A 16625-nucleotide genomic window follows, 5' to 3' on the forward strand; every position below is an offset into this window, starting at 1 on the left:
ATGTGGCTGAAAGCTCAAGAAGAAATCTAGTAAGTGGACCTTGAGTTAGGAAAAATCTAAAAAACACAATCTAAAAAATATATGTTTTACATGTTTCTTATTGTTATGAATATATTCTACAAAGTTTTCAAGCAGTATGATCTTCATATATGGTTTGCATGATATACAGTAACTAAAGACGATGTTTGAATAAACACCCGTGCATTACAGGCCTAAGAACACAGATGATGTTTGCAATTAATACAAATCACAAAAGGGCCTCAGGTGTCACGAGCTCTGTGTGAATAGACGTTACCTCACAGCATCTGCCAGCTTCTCGTACTGGATCTCCGTGCGGAAGAAGTGTGAGTTGGCGGGCTCGTAGCGCATGGCGGCGGTGAGCGTGCAGAAGACGGTGTGCAGAAGCTCAAAGACTTGGTTCTGGTTGACGCGGTCCCAGCCGTGTCGCGGCGGCTGGCACAGCGAGCGCTCCATCGCCACCAGCAGAGAGGTGACGTAGACAAAGCCGCCCACCTTGCGGAACACCGTCCGGGTGCGGTGACTCTCACGCAACACCGCTAGCAAAGCCTGAAGAGGAGAGACAGATGCTTTAAGTTTCTTTTTTTTTATTTCACTAAAATAATGAGTTGTTCCCAAACATAGAAAACACATTTAGTGATAGGAATGTTTTTTTTAATATTGCTTTCCCCAAGGTACATCAGGCAGTGTGTAATGTATTCTGAAGATGTCACACACCCTGTTTCACTTTGTCTGCATCATTTTAACTTTATTTCACTTACTTACTCTATGTTTGTTACTAAATTATTCTCTCCCATGGTGAGTAATCGTGTCATCTGGTTTATTTCACCTCATTCAGTCACATCTCCATTCATCAACTCCTTTTCCTCTCTTTTTTTTGAGGTGAGACACACTTAGGAGCCCCTCAGGGTTTCTTTGCCGCACAGCACTGACTGGATTTTTTTCCCCCTACATTTTTCCAGGTTCCATGGTGTGCATTTGCAAGTAACCTAAACTGAAACATCAAACAGTAACCTAGATATGAGTTTGGGGACCTAAAAACAGCCCGAGAACATAGAATGACTGTGACAGGCAAAGTTTTTAATTAGGGACTGAAAAGTGGAGAAAACGTCTGGGATTGGAAACAGATGCTTTGAATGACACAGGTGAAGTGCAGCATAGGCACTGAATTTGGATAACAGTGCTCAGTGCCACTCTGACGGAATATTGTATCTTTTAAACTTCTCTTTCTGATACAAACAATGTAGGCAAATCGGCACAGTCCAGAAAGCACCCACGGTGATATACTTGCTGTCGTTGTGTATATCCTACAGATGATTATTAAAACACACAAGCATGTTATCGTTATAGCAACATCACTTAATTTAACAATAACATCACCTCTCACAGCTCATGGTATCAGCATGCAGATAAGTTTTGGTTTTATGAACTTGCTTGAAAGAAATTTTCTGTTAAAAATCAGGCCACAGCACCAATAAAACGTAGGTGAATGCTGACAATCTCAACAGCAGCATGTTCAGTGTCTCTGTTTCTCTGAATCCATTGAACAAGCTCGAAACAGTGGTCACCAGGACTATTTCTTCTAGTTATAATGAAATCTATTGACTGCAGAATCAGTGGGATCATGGGAAAGAACATGTTGCTGCTGAGAGTTTTTTTTTAATTATTTAGTGTTTTTAGCACCAAATAAAATGTCCTTGCAGTGACACACACACAAAAAAAATAGTATTACATAGTGGATACCACTAGGAATAAATGAGGAAAATATGATTTTCGTACAGTAAAACATTAACCCTTAAATAATTTTGCCCAGTTTGACAATATAATCAGTTCTATATAAATTTGTCAGTGATTTTGCCACACTGTTTATATTGTCCTATAGGGCAAAATAGCTATTTTTTGCAGCAATGTGATGATTTTGCAGGTATTTGATTGAGCGGAACAGTCAAAAACAGACACTCCTGTCTGGTTAATGTTTCGACAAACAATGAGTACAAACAAGGTTTTTATTTAGTTTAGAAAATCTCTGGAAGAAGCAAGTGACTGACCTTGAGTTAAGATTATTTTGTTAAACTACTTTTTCTAAGGTTAATCATGAACGTCCATGCTCAAGATTCTTAGCTACATTTTCTATAGAACTGACAATATTATGATCATATCTATATCATCATATGCATTTATACACATATACCCAAAGAGAGCATTTTACCAATTTTTCCCACTTCTACAACGGGAACCAATAAATCTGTGTCCATTATACTTACACTGTATCTTGCAAAGTCATTGGGACAGTGTCATATATAATGACGCATCCCAGTGGAAGAAGAGAGAATAAACGAGAAGTAAAAACAGTGATATGCTGCACCGCTGAGCCAGCTGTTTCCTGCTGAATTAAAATACTGCCACACTCAGCACAGTGGGTTTTTTTTAAACCAATCACAGGATGTTGAAGACATCCTCTTCCTGTCGTCCAAGCTGGGAAATTACCACCAGGCTCCAGCTACGTGCTGGTAAAATTTAGGCTGCGGGTGTTAACTTATCCAGCCATGAGGAGGCCTTGAGGATTAGACAGAACATATCTGGGTTTGCCCTCCTGACAGATTATAGGGTAAAATCGAACCTTACAGAGACACAAAGGTGAAGGAACACCCATTAAAGTGAGGTCAGCTTCCTTTAAAGCTTTTTTCTCATTGTTACTACTGGTTGAAATTGAAGAGTTGAAGAAAGGTCTGATGGTACAAGCAAACAAGGTACCTCAAAGTAAAAAACAGACAGGGAGTCCTATTGTGTCTCCTTACCACTTATTAATCAAGGCTAATCATCTTAATTTGGCGATCTATTTATGTGTCTGCAGTGTGTTAATGTCAACACTACATAAACCCTGATGAAAAAAATATTTTACTCAAATTGGATTTGATATACAAGTTCTTCGCAGACAGTAGGGTTTCTTTTTTTGAGGGTTGATAATTAAAATCCCTGATTAGTGGAATATGGGAAAAATGCTGACGGGTTAATCCAGCCGAGCTTCCAGAAGGCGTGAGAATTACCTCTTCTGAAGGAGTGGAATCTGAAAATGCAATTATGCTTCAGAAAATGAGCCTCTCAGCCTGTGTGTATATGTGCCTTTATGTGCACCTTACACTCAATGCCCCTGGTTTGAAGCAATTACTGTATGCAGTGCATCAAATGCATATTGATTTTTTTAAATCACAGACTTTCCTTTCCTATGTGTTCTCACTGAAACTCTAGGTTTGTTTGTGCTGACATCGTTTTTCAGAACTCATCCAAGCTACACTACAGTATCAATCAAGATAATTGTTTTTCAAAACACTGATCATATTAGAGGCGACAAATTCTCTAATATCAAAGGCGTGGTACTGTATGTTTCCAGACAAAATATAAAAGATAAAGATCATTCTGTGAGACACACAAAGTATTAAGTATTCAGTAAAAAGATGGTGCCACCTGACAGTAACAGTGAGTAAGTGAGCGTGTACGACTGGGACAGTTTGCGTGCGAGCTTTTACCCTCAGTATGTCAGTCTTCAGCTGTAGTTCACTGGACGGTGCAGAGTGCATGAGGCCCAGCAGTGTTCCCATGTCGTCATCTCCGCTGGGCGACAGGACGAGCTGCTGGATGATGAGCAGGGCGTGTTCCCGACACTGGCGGTACTTCACGATGTTGTGAACGCAACGAGCGCCGCCAAACTCCCTGAACAGAGCTGAGATACAGAGAGAAAAAGGGGCAGATGTCCTAATGTTTCTAACTGAACACGATGACACCAGGTCGGGATATAATGAATGAACTGTTCCAAAAAAAGCAATGTACAATAATGTGTCAGATCGAAGGAATACGCTACGGCTGTTTGTCAGTTTGCTAACTCTGTTTCCACAACAGTTTCCACACTTTAAATTAGTTGATTGATTAGTCGATCGACTGAAACTATCTCTCCCAATTTCAGCACTGTTATAGTGCTTTCAGTGACATTTGCAAAGTGAGAGTTACATTTAGGTTCTGTTCAAATTTAGTGAGATAAAAGTTTGATCTTTGCTTGTCCTGTGTTCCACTGCATGTCTGACTGTGATGTAAGTGTTTTACTTATTTCAGACCTTAACAAGAGAGTGAGAGGTTTTATTTTCATTCAAACTGAAGGCCTGAACTTTGTCATGTGGATGCTGTAAAGTAAATTGAAAATGTTCTAATGATTAAAAGTTCTTTTAAAAAATGATGCTCCTGATGTTGTGGTCTTTGTTTATCTGTGTAAACTAAACATACAATTTCAATCTATTTGACCCTGAACTTTTAGCACTGCGTTCTTGTAATGTCTGTGATGCTGAATTTCCTTGTACTCTCGCACTCATTGCAAGTCTCTAGATAAGACAGCCAGCTGAGAGTCTGAAGCGTAAAAATGTAAATGTAATCAATGTGTCAGAGTGGAGGGCTACAAACATCACACACATCCTCCTGTTTTTCTGATGAAAGCCACCAGGCATCATCAAGGTCGAACAGCGCTCTGGGCTGTCTGTGCACAGCCTGCTGGTTATCTTTGTGACTCATCACATTTCTACAGCTGACTGAGACACACACACACGTGCACACACACACACACACACACACACACACACACATAGAGGGTCAATAAGAGACTGGGTGATGTGGGAGGAGAGGAAGGTTTAAGGAAATTTAATAAGATACTTTATTGATCCCTCGGGGGAAATTCTCTATTCTCTCCACCTCAACAGAGAGGCCAGAGGTCAGCAGCCCTGGAAATTTTAAAGAATAAGTACTTTGCTCAGGGACGCAGACACAAATGGGCAAGTGCACCTTCTTTGGACAAATCAAACCACCATGTTGAGTGATAATATATCTTAACGTCATCAGCATTCAAGGTCAAACCAGAGGCAAATAATCAAAGCCAAAAAGTAGAATTTGTGTGCCATCAGTACTTCTGCCCTGATAATGTGGGTCACAGCATAAAAGAAGTCACCTGCAGCTGCAACATGCCTTTTCAAGAGGCATCACCTGGGTTCAGTTTAAATGCTTCGTGATCCAGCGTACTGCAGGATCTCAGCGTGCCCTATCGAATCTTACAGAGACACAAAGGTGAAGGAACACCCATTAAAGTGAGGTCAGCTTCCTTTAAAGCTTTTTTCTCATTGTTACTACTGGTTGAAATTGAAGAGTTGAAGAAAGGTCTGATGGTACAAGCAAACAAGGTACCTCAAAGTAAAAAACAGACAGGGAGTCCTATTGTGTCTCCTTACCACTTATTAATCTATAAGATATAAGAATGAACCACCAACCCTGTGTGCATGTGCATGAAAGTGTGTTTGTGTCTGTTTACCTGCATTAGTGTTGGTGGTGTTGGAGCCCTGCAGGAGCACAGTCAGTGTCTCCATCACCAGCCAGGCCAACTGTTTCTGTTCTTCTGCTACTGTGTTGTTTTTACTGTCAGCTAAGAGTGAAGGGAAAACAGAGAGAGAGAAGAGCAGTGAGCATCAGATGACATCATGACAGCATTAAATACACACTGTGAGTGAATAACACTAATGATATAATGAAAGGCATGCGCTACAACATGTGGACGTGGAATACTTCTACTATAATGCAATAACACAATAAAAAGAAAACTGAATTTAATTTTCTGACAATCTATATTTGAAATGTACATTTTTGGCTCTAATGGGTTTATAATCTGCTCTTGATTCAGCTCAGTGCATTTCAGGTCAAGCCTGTAGTTTGTGAGATGCATTTAGCCTGTAGCTAAGTGAGTTAAGGGCCTCTAGTTTTCTGAATGCTTGGACTTCATGTTGTATGGTGCCACTGACATGGACTTGTCTTTTGCGGTGGGCTAAGTCATGACTAGATGCTGTTGATTTCACTTCTTCATATGCATTTAGACTCACTTACTGATGATTGGCATACTTTTCTTTAGCAAAACTACTAAACTAAACTATTTCAATTCCAAATTCCAACCTGAGTAAATAAGGAGTTTCTAAAAGTAGCCTAACATTCAGTGTGTGTCAGTGTGTAACCATGACAACACTGTCATGTTGCCACCGCGGCGCTTCACAGCCTGGTGTGAAGTAACTCTTTTCACTTCTATTAGCTAATTTGTCAATTGTATCATTATCATTGTTGCATTTAGCAAGAATTTAAAGTGTTAAATTCCTATTTTGTGTTTGGTCAATTATGATCTAGTCTAGTGTCAGTATAAATCACTAAATTCCCTTTGGACTGCTGCTGCTATAGGGACTCAAGTTCCTTCCTAGCCCACATCCAAGAGAAATAAAATTAGGGAGGAGTGATCAATCTGCAGCCCTGTAAGTCCATTCTGCTCATTTTCACTTGACACAAAAGACCAAAAAGCACCTCACCTTGATCATTATTGTGTGGTTGCTGCTGTGTGGCCGGGTCTTTGAGCAAGGCAGCGTACTTGTGCAGCAGATTGACAAGCACCTCCAGCAGGCCGACCTCCCGCAGCACGTCACTGAACACCGGGTCGTGCCTGGCCAGCTTCAGCAGCGTCCGGACGGCTGTGATGCTGCAGGCGTGCGACGTGCTCGACTTTAGCAGCACGCTGACGCTGAATAGCTCTTTGCACGGCACGTAATTCAGGCTGAAGACAACAAACTCCAGCAGCTCAAAGTACTTGACCTGGGCCTCGGGGAGCTTGGCCACACGCTCTGCGAACTGCGATAGGGTGTGCTGGGACTCCAGGATGAAGTAGTTGGCCGGCTCTGCTGCGTAGATGTTTCCAATGGCGTCCAGTAGCATACTGGCCAGACGGCTGGTTTTAGCCCTCAGGAAGGCATTCTGAAGCACCGAAAAAGCCTGGATATTGCGCACTGTATGGCCTGGGGGGAGAAGACGACAAAGTGTGATTATAACAAAACAAATCTAAATGAATGAATGACTACATCAAAACTGTGGTCTCTGAGTATTACTCGCTCTCCATGTTCTATTTATGTCATGTTCATGGAAATACTACTTTCTAATTGGCTGGCGTGCGTCCATAAAACTCATTAGAAAACCTCAAACATAATTCGCATCTCATTAAACTGCAGAGAGCATGACAACAATACTCAACTTGTCCTTAATTCTCACTGGCAAAACTAACCACGAGTGACGCACTCTAACAACACATCACACTGCTTTGCATCATGTATGAATTTAGTGCAAAAATACCAATTATTCAATACAAGAGTATCAAAATAAGAGACTGATCATCATCAGAGTGGACAGATGGAGGCTGACACCCCATTTACATATCTCAGACTCAAACCTACAAATGACTCTGCTGGCCTGTATTGTTTGTTTGCCTGATCCAGAAATACAGACACTGATTTCTTGGCCTTGAAACCCCTCCAGCTAAACCGAAAGCAGATATCTGGAGCAGTCCTGACGTTACATGAGATGCAACATAAAAGCTTTGAAGGTGCAAGTAACCTAAAGAACAGCAACTGCATTAAGAGTGACACCGAGAAACATAATCTCATGTAAAAGCGCTGCTGGCATGAAGGGGAATTCTGTATCTTTTCACAGCTTTTCACAGTATTTGGTCTAGCATTTGCTGAAAGGAAACCCAAACCCCAGTTATGATGCTTTAACCTGCAAAACAAACAAAAGCTGCTCTAATTTGCTTTAATAGGGATGCATCAGTAAGCCAGGAGAAAGAGCAGCAGTCTACCCAGCTTTATTACACTACTTAGTCAGATACACAGTAAACACATCTTTGATTCAATGACCAGTGAAGGCAAGCTGGGTTTGGCTGCCCCTTTTAGCGAATTACTGGAGTAATTCATGGTTTTGTTTGACTGAAGCGTTTTAGTCCATTGATGGTTATATATGCTCTTTTAGTAAGGAAGGATTCAATTATTGTTGAATTTACTAAAAAAAATTGAATCACATCACTTCACACAAAGGAGATTATGTTTTTTAGGCATGAAATTGTTCCTTGAGAACTTTCTGAATAGAAATTGCTAAAAAAAAAAAAAATGTAAAGATTTTTTAATTTTATCCTGAGATCTGTTATTTCAGACTTTTAATTCACATCTGATGTTATCACTTCACAGTCAACAAGAATGGTCAAATTAGTATCAATGCTCCTTCAACATAATCCATTACTGCTGTGATATGATAAATGTTTACAGTTTGCCTAATTAGCTTGGCACTGGAGCAATAAAGCTGAAAATCGTTATATATGGTCACATTTCACACAATGCAGCTCTGTAAAATTTAAGTGCTGTGTGTTTTGGGGATTAAATAACAAAAGTCCTGAGACTCAATTAAAATATTTTGGGAGGTGGAATGCCCTTAACTTAACTTGGTTACAAAAAAAGGATGAAGTGGAAGAGCATGAAGAGTGGATGTTATCCATGAATTACACTACATAATCTGACCTCCATTTTGGGGCTGAGTAGCTAACATAAAACCACAGAGTATGACTCACACACACAAGAACACATAGCAGAAAAGTTACACTGGTGTGTCATCACACACACCAAAACACACACAGCCGTTAAGTGAATGTGGCAGGCTAATTAGGCGTGTAAGCAGACCCTCACACCACGATGGCTTCTGGTAATGACTTTGCACACAGCTGGAGCTGTCATTAGGTGGGTAAACAAGTGTGTATATGTGTGTGGTAAAACAGGCGTCAGGGCCCGGGTGTGTTAGTGCCTGGGTGTATGAGGTTAGAAAGCTGTCAACGGCCATGGGGTGGAGGTGATAAGTCAGGCTACATCACTGTGCGGCAACTAAGAAGTGTTAAAACATGTCTCCTGGAAACATTTCAGCATGTGTGCTTTCCTAAAGCAAAAAAAGTTGACTCAAAACAAAGTCTTCATGGTCAACACAACCAGGCAAGGGTGAATTGTCATATTTGTACATTTAATTGAGTTAACAGAAATTATTGAGTAAGAAAGACAAACAAATAACTGAGTATGAGTGAAAATCAAGGGAAGAACTGAACCATTTTATATCTCACATAGTGTATAGCTATGGAAGTAATGTATGTTTCTTTGTAGAGTATTCATTATGTGTTATGCTTTTATGTTATGTGCATTATCCTGATTGGGTTTCTTTATATTTAAAGCTGTTTAATATTTCATTTATTTTCTTTTATCTTGATTCACTTACTTTCTGTATATTCTGTATTTCTTTTTGAGGTGTGTGTGTGTGTATATATGTGCCCTATCATATACTATCATATACTATTTTCATTACTCTGACAGAGGGCCAGGGAGGAAGGTTCTTAGGAGAAGTAAACATGTGGGCAGAGACAATTCTCTGAACCACTAAAGCGTCTCAGGACTCCAAAGAGCCCATTTGTATGCAAGAGGCTTCAGGCATTCATCTCCAGCAGGGTGACAGGCGGCAGAGTTGCCATGGTGTCTGTCAACAGGTTAAGCTTACTGGGATCAGCCAAGCATCAAAGTCATTTCAGGGATTAAGATCTGACAGGGAGATATGGCGGCTGGGCTATACACCAAGACTTTTCCACAAGTAATTCTTTTCTCTTGTGTCTGCACTTTGGGCAAACCCAGTTGGTCGGAGTGTGGAGATTTAAGAGGCGGTGATCAGAATCACTGGGTTGTGTCCTGGATTGGGGAGGGAGAAAACATCTTCACTCCCTTAACATTTAACATCAAAGTGTCCCTGAGGCCCTGAGCTGGATGAGGACAATGGATGACTTTAGCAGGGAGAGGCGCTATACCACAGTAGTTCAGAGTTGCTTTTTCGCCTCCACTGAATTTCACTACAAAATGACACAACTTCTATTATGATGACTTGATGCCTTGGTTTCCTCATTCTAACTTATCAGATATATCGGGAGAGGCTGGCTATTCTATATTATTGTGATTGTCAACAAATCAAAAAATCAAAACATTGTATATGTCGATGTGTCAGGCATTAGTCAAACTGGAGTAAATAGTGCATTTCCTGGTGCCCATTTTCAGCCAAAGATTTGGTGTGCTAGTCAGGATTTACAGCAACAGGAAGGTGTATGGGGAATTGACTCAAAATAAGCTAGTGTCCATGCTTATCATAATGAAGAAACATGATTGTTGTTTTGGTGTTTTCAGGAGATACAAATATAGACTATTGGCAGCCTAATTCTTTAAAATGATACTGAGGTGTAATAAAATAGGTCAGTCAGGGTCTTGACAATAAATACACTGATCTGCATATATATATTTACGTATGTATATTACATACAATATTTAGTGTCGCTCTTCAGGCAAATGTCATGAGAAAGATGATTTAAGTCAGATTCTAAGCAAATATGAGGAAATGACTGCTAGACATGATACCAACTAAATTGTGAAGTGTTTATATTGCAATTACCAATTTTTGTTTGGGAAAGCACCCTTGAATCAAAATATATGTCATCAACTTAGATTAAAAAGTTGACTGTTGTATTTAAGTTGCCTAAATCTCCGTGTGTTGTTAAGAAACAGCACTAAGAATCTACAGCCATGGTAGCAGCTCTGTCACGCTGCAATGCTCCAAACTGAAAGATGTTTGAGGGGATACATGGATGGATAGAGCACAGCTGACTGAGCTCAGATGCTACTAAATGCAAGGATGAAGAAGATCTCAGTCAACTTAGGAATGAGGATGTCAGAATGCTTTCTGATAGGTTTGCCTTATTTTAATTTACAGACAATATTAAAGATTCCCTTCACAGAGAATGCCAAATAGAAGAAAGATGTTTCACTCTATTATGTAGGGGACAAAATGTTTTTGCCTAAGTAAAAGACAGTATAAAGGCTAGATACCTTTGCGCAATTGTGTAACCTTTTTTTTTTCTGTGGTATCAGCTAATTGTGAAATTCTTACTTCTGTAACCAAGCAAACCCCAGGACTGCCCAATCCAAGGACACGACTGGTGCATCAAGAAAAGCTTAGCTAGTTATGGAAATAAGGAAAGCAGCTGATGAATTTGATGATTAACTAGCTACAGTTACGACCATTAACACACCTTTTCCAGAAGGCTGCGGCAGAACAAAACCAGGCAACAGGAAGGGGGCTCCAGTTGTCAGGCCGGCAGGTTTCAGTTCTGACACACCGTATGTGGTCAAACAGGTGACCAGGTTGACCAGGTCCTTAAGTGCATCTTTTGATTCATCCTCCTTGGCCTGTTCCAGTCTGCATACAGACAGAGACGTTTGCATGAATGTTTAAATGACACAGTCAAGGAACATAGCATGTTGGGTGTAGGAATGAAGTTCAAAGTTTTACCTGAGCATGAGATCGCAGAGGAAGGCATAACCCTGGCACATTCGGAAATCATCCAGCAGGGTCTGTGACACATCACTGGAGTCCTTGAGGAAGCAGGAGAGCCCGGCGAACATCTCCACAATCTCCAGTGGTGACAGATCATCGGACTGCTGCATGTTCTGAACACATGTACCCAGGCATTCCTTCTCTGTGGATGGAGGGGTTCAGGGCAGAAGAGATTCACTGAGAGTAAGAGGAAGGGATTTCTGATGTGTGACAGAATGTATGGAAATTAGCGTAAATGAACTTGTGCTCTCCATACTTTTTTATGTTGAAGAATCATAAAACTGCATGATGAAATTTGGAAAACCAAGTGTCATGTTATCATTATAAACCTTTAAGAGTCGGGAGAGGAATCAGCATCAGGTGGAAAATAATAAAGGGTAATTTTGGTTTTTCTACAATTTTCAAATGTAACTCAGTGAATTAAGGGTCTATTTTGACTAAACCAGATTAGTGACTGTTGGAAGACTGAAACGGCTAACCAAGGCGGTTTTGGTCAGTTTTAGCTTGCTTCTGTCAAGTCTGAATGTTTGAATAAAGTGGGTGTTTTACAATTATCTGCAAAGTAAAATTATTGATTTTGTCAATGGAGTCTGGTGGCTTTGACGAGAATCATATAATAGCTGTCTCTGGTTAAACAAAAAGGATCTTACTCTTTACCATAAAGGTCAATCTCTGGAGGCATCATTTCCATAATGTAGTCAGACACTCAGAATAACAATGTGAGCCTGCTGGTGGCCATGCGTCCTATTAGTTTCCAGTGGACACAGGGCTTTACATAAAGATTTGCAGTTTTGGTAATATGTGTTCTGCTAGAAACTCATGAGCTATGGATGGCTTTGAGTTTGAGGTTTTAGTCAAAACTATAAAGATCCATGTGTTTAATTTTACATATACAGTAGTAATGGAAGCATGACAACACATTTGTCTTGATACTTAAATTACACATTTAAATAATAAGCTGTGTCATCGGTAGAATTCTGACTACATAAACACAATGAAGCCTTGTCTGACCACAGCTAAACCATGTCTGCTTATCTAATAAACCCACACACGCACACAGATATCCTTCACATGCTGTACATTTGTACATACCATGTATGTATTTGACCACATTGACGCTGAGGCCGTGTCGGGAGATGGTGGTTAGCACCTCCCCTGCGCTCCTCCTCCAGGGCAGGTTGTGGGGGGGACACCAGGAGGTGATGGCACTGAACAGCAGCTGGAGATCGTCCTTTTGGGCCAGCTCCTCCGCCGGAGACACAAAGGTGCAGAGCTTCACCAGGATCTACAAGAGAGGACAGGACAGGAAACTTACTCCAACAGAAGGCATCAGCCTGAAAATAAGCTGATAAAACTGCTGCTGCAGGGAAAAAAAAATGCCAATTGCAAAGTCAAACTCAAGTCTTTCATCGTGCACATACAATAGCATTTGTGCCTTTTTCAACTGGCATTATTAATATGTGAAAAAGATTAAGGCAAAGATCTTTGAGCTGTGATGTTCAGATGTACAGTAACCTGTCCAGTTGTCTTTTTACCTGAACGAAGACCTTTTGGAGCAGCGCCCTGCGGTCAGCCAGGGGCAGCTCCTGCTGGGTGTGGCCCTGGCCTGGGGTCTTCTCTTGGGTGGCCGGCGGTGGTGGTGGTGGTGGCTGCTGAGGGGTGGGGCCTGCTGGGGCCTCGGCCATGTGAGGCAGGTCGAAGAACAGGTAGAGGCATTTGACCAGCGTGGAGGGTACAGACATGGTCGTCATGCAGTCCACCGTTTTCTGTGATTTACAATTAAAAGATTCACCTCAGAAAAGAGCTCAGAAAGACCAAACCAGAGAAGTCAGAGGCCAGAAATGTGTTAAGATTTACACACAAGAATTTTTAATCTTCACATGTAACATGATTCCACTGAAAATAAAAATATTTAGTTAGTACGTTTGACCCGTTTAAACGGGTATTTTGTTGTTGTGTTATGATTCATGGCTGTGTTTCTGTGAGGCAAAAAAAGAGAAAAAAGAGAGAGAGAGTGAGAGAGTCATCATGGCAAGAAAAATGACTGGAGAAAGAGATGGGGTTTGTGCTCACTGAGGTGAGTGATTCAGATAATCAAACGCTGCCTCCTACACACACACGCACACACAGCGAAAAGAAGCTCACACTGACGCACTGATCATCTCGCTCCTTCTTTCACTTACACACAAGCTCTCATGTCAGACAATAACTATGCATGCACAAACACGCACACACAGTGACTGGTTGAAATGACCCTCCCATTTACTCCAGCAATGTCTCCACCACCATGGGCTCGCAAGGATGAATAATAGAGCCCAGGAGGTGCGTGCACACGCATGCACATGCGCGCATACACACACACACACACACTCAAATTCAGTCCCTCTGCTGATCGATGTAGAGAAGGAGTGGGGGAGGGAGAGGAAAAAAGAGCAAGACATCGACAGTGGAAGCAGGTCTACAGAGGAGTCTATAGTTAATAGCAAGTCAGTATAATGTAAGACTGGAACAGTACTCAGTACAGGTGGGGTACACCAAGCAGTGTGTGTGTGTGTGTGTGTGTGTGTGTGTGTGTGTGTGTTTACAGGCTGTGACATATTGGCCCCTGCTGCAGCTTTAAGGTCAAGGTTACTGGGAACAGTCAATCAGAGAGAAAACCAGAGAGGCAACTACATTTTATGGGATGTTTGTGTGTGCGTGTGTGTGTGCGTGTGAGAGAGAAAGAGAGAGACAAAGAGAGACGGAGAGATGGAATGAGAGATAAAGGAAAAGAGACAGACACACAGACACACGGACAGCAAAAGAGGAAAACACATCAAGAGAAGTGAAGGGCATCCTGTAAAAGAAGACAGCGTGGAGGTAGAGAGACAGAGCTACAAACAAAAACACTGCTGTTTTATCATCTGAGGGAGGAGAGAGGGAGGTGAAAACAGAGAGAGAGAGAGAGAGAAGAGGACAGCACTGAAGCAAGGGGGTGACGTCAGGTTTATGGGAGGCCAGCTGCCAGGAGAGTCCTTTGTTTTACTGTCTGAGACAGCAGAGTAAAGGAGTACAAATCCATTAAACCTAGTCGCTCACACACACACACACACACACACACACACACACACACACACACACACAGGACTGTGTGCCACCCTGCTCGACAGGTCATTCTTTTTCCTGTCAACTTTGTGTGTGCTGATATCAAACAAATGTGCAGCCGTATAATGAAACTGTGGCCTGACTATTAGAATGATACAGGGGCAGTTTGGGAAGTTTCCAGTAACAAACAAATGCTGGTAAACATTGCCTGTGGTTAGATACATTTATTTACTCAATTGGAGAACACCAGCAGCACTGTGTCAAAAAAAAGCAGGCCGGTGTTAATTTAAATGAGACTGCTGCTTTGGCACAGGGTGTATGTCCAGCAGGGTTGTCAACCAAAATGATGCACATTTCTTACTTTTATGAAAAAAAAAAAAAAGCAGTCTGCTGTCTTGCACGCAAAAAGCGATCCATCTACCATTGACGGCAGCTGCAACCATATTTAGTTCAGAGTGAAGACGCAAACTGGGCAGAGGCACAAGCAGCAATAACTGCTATGACTGAACAGAGAAATGAGCGCCGCCTACAGAAACAACAACCAAAAATCTAAGACATTTACCTCAGTACCAGCGGCATTGTCTGCCGGACAAGTGATCCCTGGGTAACAAACTGCTGAACCACAAGAACAATGAGTGTTTAGCACGAATGAACGAGACGGCACAGAGGTGGTGGTGGTTTTAGTGGTGGGTTAACATCTGAACGTCACCAATTCCAACACTCAAATTCTGAGCTTTGAAAATGAACAACTAGCTGTATATTTATGGGTATGGTGCGTTTATTTTCTTTTTAATTCGAATGAGTGGGATGTCTAAGAGTTGCTGAAATAAAACTGTGAAGTTGTTAAACCTTGTGTTGAGACTTTTTAACTACCATCAAGTCTGCTTAGAGCAGAGGTGTAGAAAAACGCCTTAATAAGGCCAAGACTAAAGGGCTGCAGTTGGCTTCCCTGGGTCAACAAGAATAAAAATGTAACCACCTGGCATCTCTCCAACCATAAAATACAATACAGTCTATCTGCCTTCACTTAAAACTGACACAATCCTTCAAGCAAGTGAAAAATACAAGAATGCATTTTGAAAAGGCTGACAGGACTTTAGAGCTGAACCAAGCCCTAACAGAAAAGAAATGTAATTTCAGTGACACGTGAGTGGTTTAAATCTTGACATGTTTGGTATTTGCTGTGGGCAGCAGGGAGGCCACTGCATATAAGTGTGAATTAAAGCAAAAATGACAACTTGAAAAACACACCTTAGTTTTCTTCCCTGACAGTAGAGCATTTGCTTTGTGCATGTGTACAAGCCTGAAAGTGCGTATTTTTTGAAGTGCTGTGTACACAGTAAAGAGTGGCATTTTAATGTTCCCCCTTAAGGCATTTATCCTTTAATTTAGTACTGCAGAGAACACTTTCCTGAAAACAATGCAGCACAAAGAAACCAGTATTAACAAAAACTGCACTATATGTCACCTTTCTCTCGAGCTTCCAAATGTACTTTTCCATAAATTCTTAAAGGGAATTTAATTTGTCAGGAGCAGTGCTTGAGCAAACTTATAGTAAATACAATGTTGTTCTGAGTGTGTGTTTGTTTTCTTGTGCAACTCGGAGGAAAAGCAGAGAGGATTTAAGTGGTTTTAAGACATGGCTGCAGAGGGAGAGAGGAAGCGTTTGACTCAACAACAACAAAAGTGAATTTCTGATGTGCAGCGGAGCAGGAAGAGCGGCCGGCCAGCTGACAGCGATGCTCCCCTCAAGACCTCCAGAGGAATGCAGGCCGAAAAGTTCAAAAGACGTCTGCCGGCCACAGTGCAAGAGCACAGACACAGAGAAAAACAAGACCCCACAGTATAACCTTTAAACCAGGAGCCCAAGAAGCTGCCAGATGAAAATTCAGAATTATGTGGAGTGGTACTGCATGGTGACCACACACTCGCAAACAAATCCAATTTCTGACTTGATCTCATTGTGTGCCATTTTGAAAATATGACAATAAAGTTATTCATGTGAGATGAATGACTATGAGTAGAAAACAAATATCAGGTAGAAAATAAGGAGCAGCAGCAATTCCTTCACTCAGTGCAGTCAAGCAGATTTCACAAATGAAAATGAGGTGGGATGAGCCCGTTTCTCTGTTCTTACAGAGGCTGATGCTATTTTCTGCTGGGAGATCAAAGAGGGGAGATGCAAATAGGTCAAAGAGGAGACAGAACGCTGAGAGAACTCTTTTTTCATG

At 41.4% G+C, this 16625-nt stretch overlaps 1 protein-coding gene across 3 annotated transcripts in view; it reads right to left on the reverse strand.

Annotated features, from left to right (window-relative positions):
- The window catches only part of wdfy3 (WD repeat and FYVE domain containing 3), a 95009-nt gene that overhangs the window by 55470 nt on the left and 22914 nt on the right, over nt 1–16625 (reverse strand). For all 3 annotated transcript variants that reach the window (XM_041936495.1, XM_041936496.1, XM_041936494.1), the window contains exons 5-12: nt 12846–13076; nt 12403–12595; nt 11266–11452; nt 11006–11172; nt 6396–6875; nt 5363–5473; nt 3546–3739; nt 296–567 (exon numbers count right to left, since the gene is read on the reverse strand). In XM_041936495.1, coding sequence (XP_041792429.1) covers nt 296–567; nt 3546–3739; nt 5363–5473; nt 6396–6875; nt 11006–11172; nt 11266–11452; nt 12403–12595; nt 12846–13076 — 1835 coding nt within the window. The remainder of the gene's footprint in view (nt 1–295; nt 568–3545; nt 3740–5362; nt 5474–6395; nt 6876–11005; nt 11173–11265; nt 11453–12402; nt 12596–12845; nt 13077–16625) is intronic.

Source organism: Chelmon rostratus, chromosome 5, assembly GCF_017976325.1.
Source record: "Chelmon rostratus isolate fCheRos1 chromosome 5, fCheRos1.pri, whole genome shotgun sequence".
Classification (NCBI taxonomy): domain Eukaryota; kingdom Metazoa; phylum Chordata; class Actinopteri; order Chaetodontiformes; family Chaetodontidae; genus Chelmon; species Chelmon rostratus.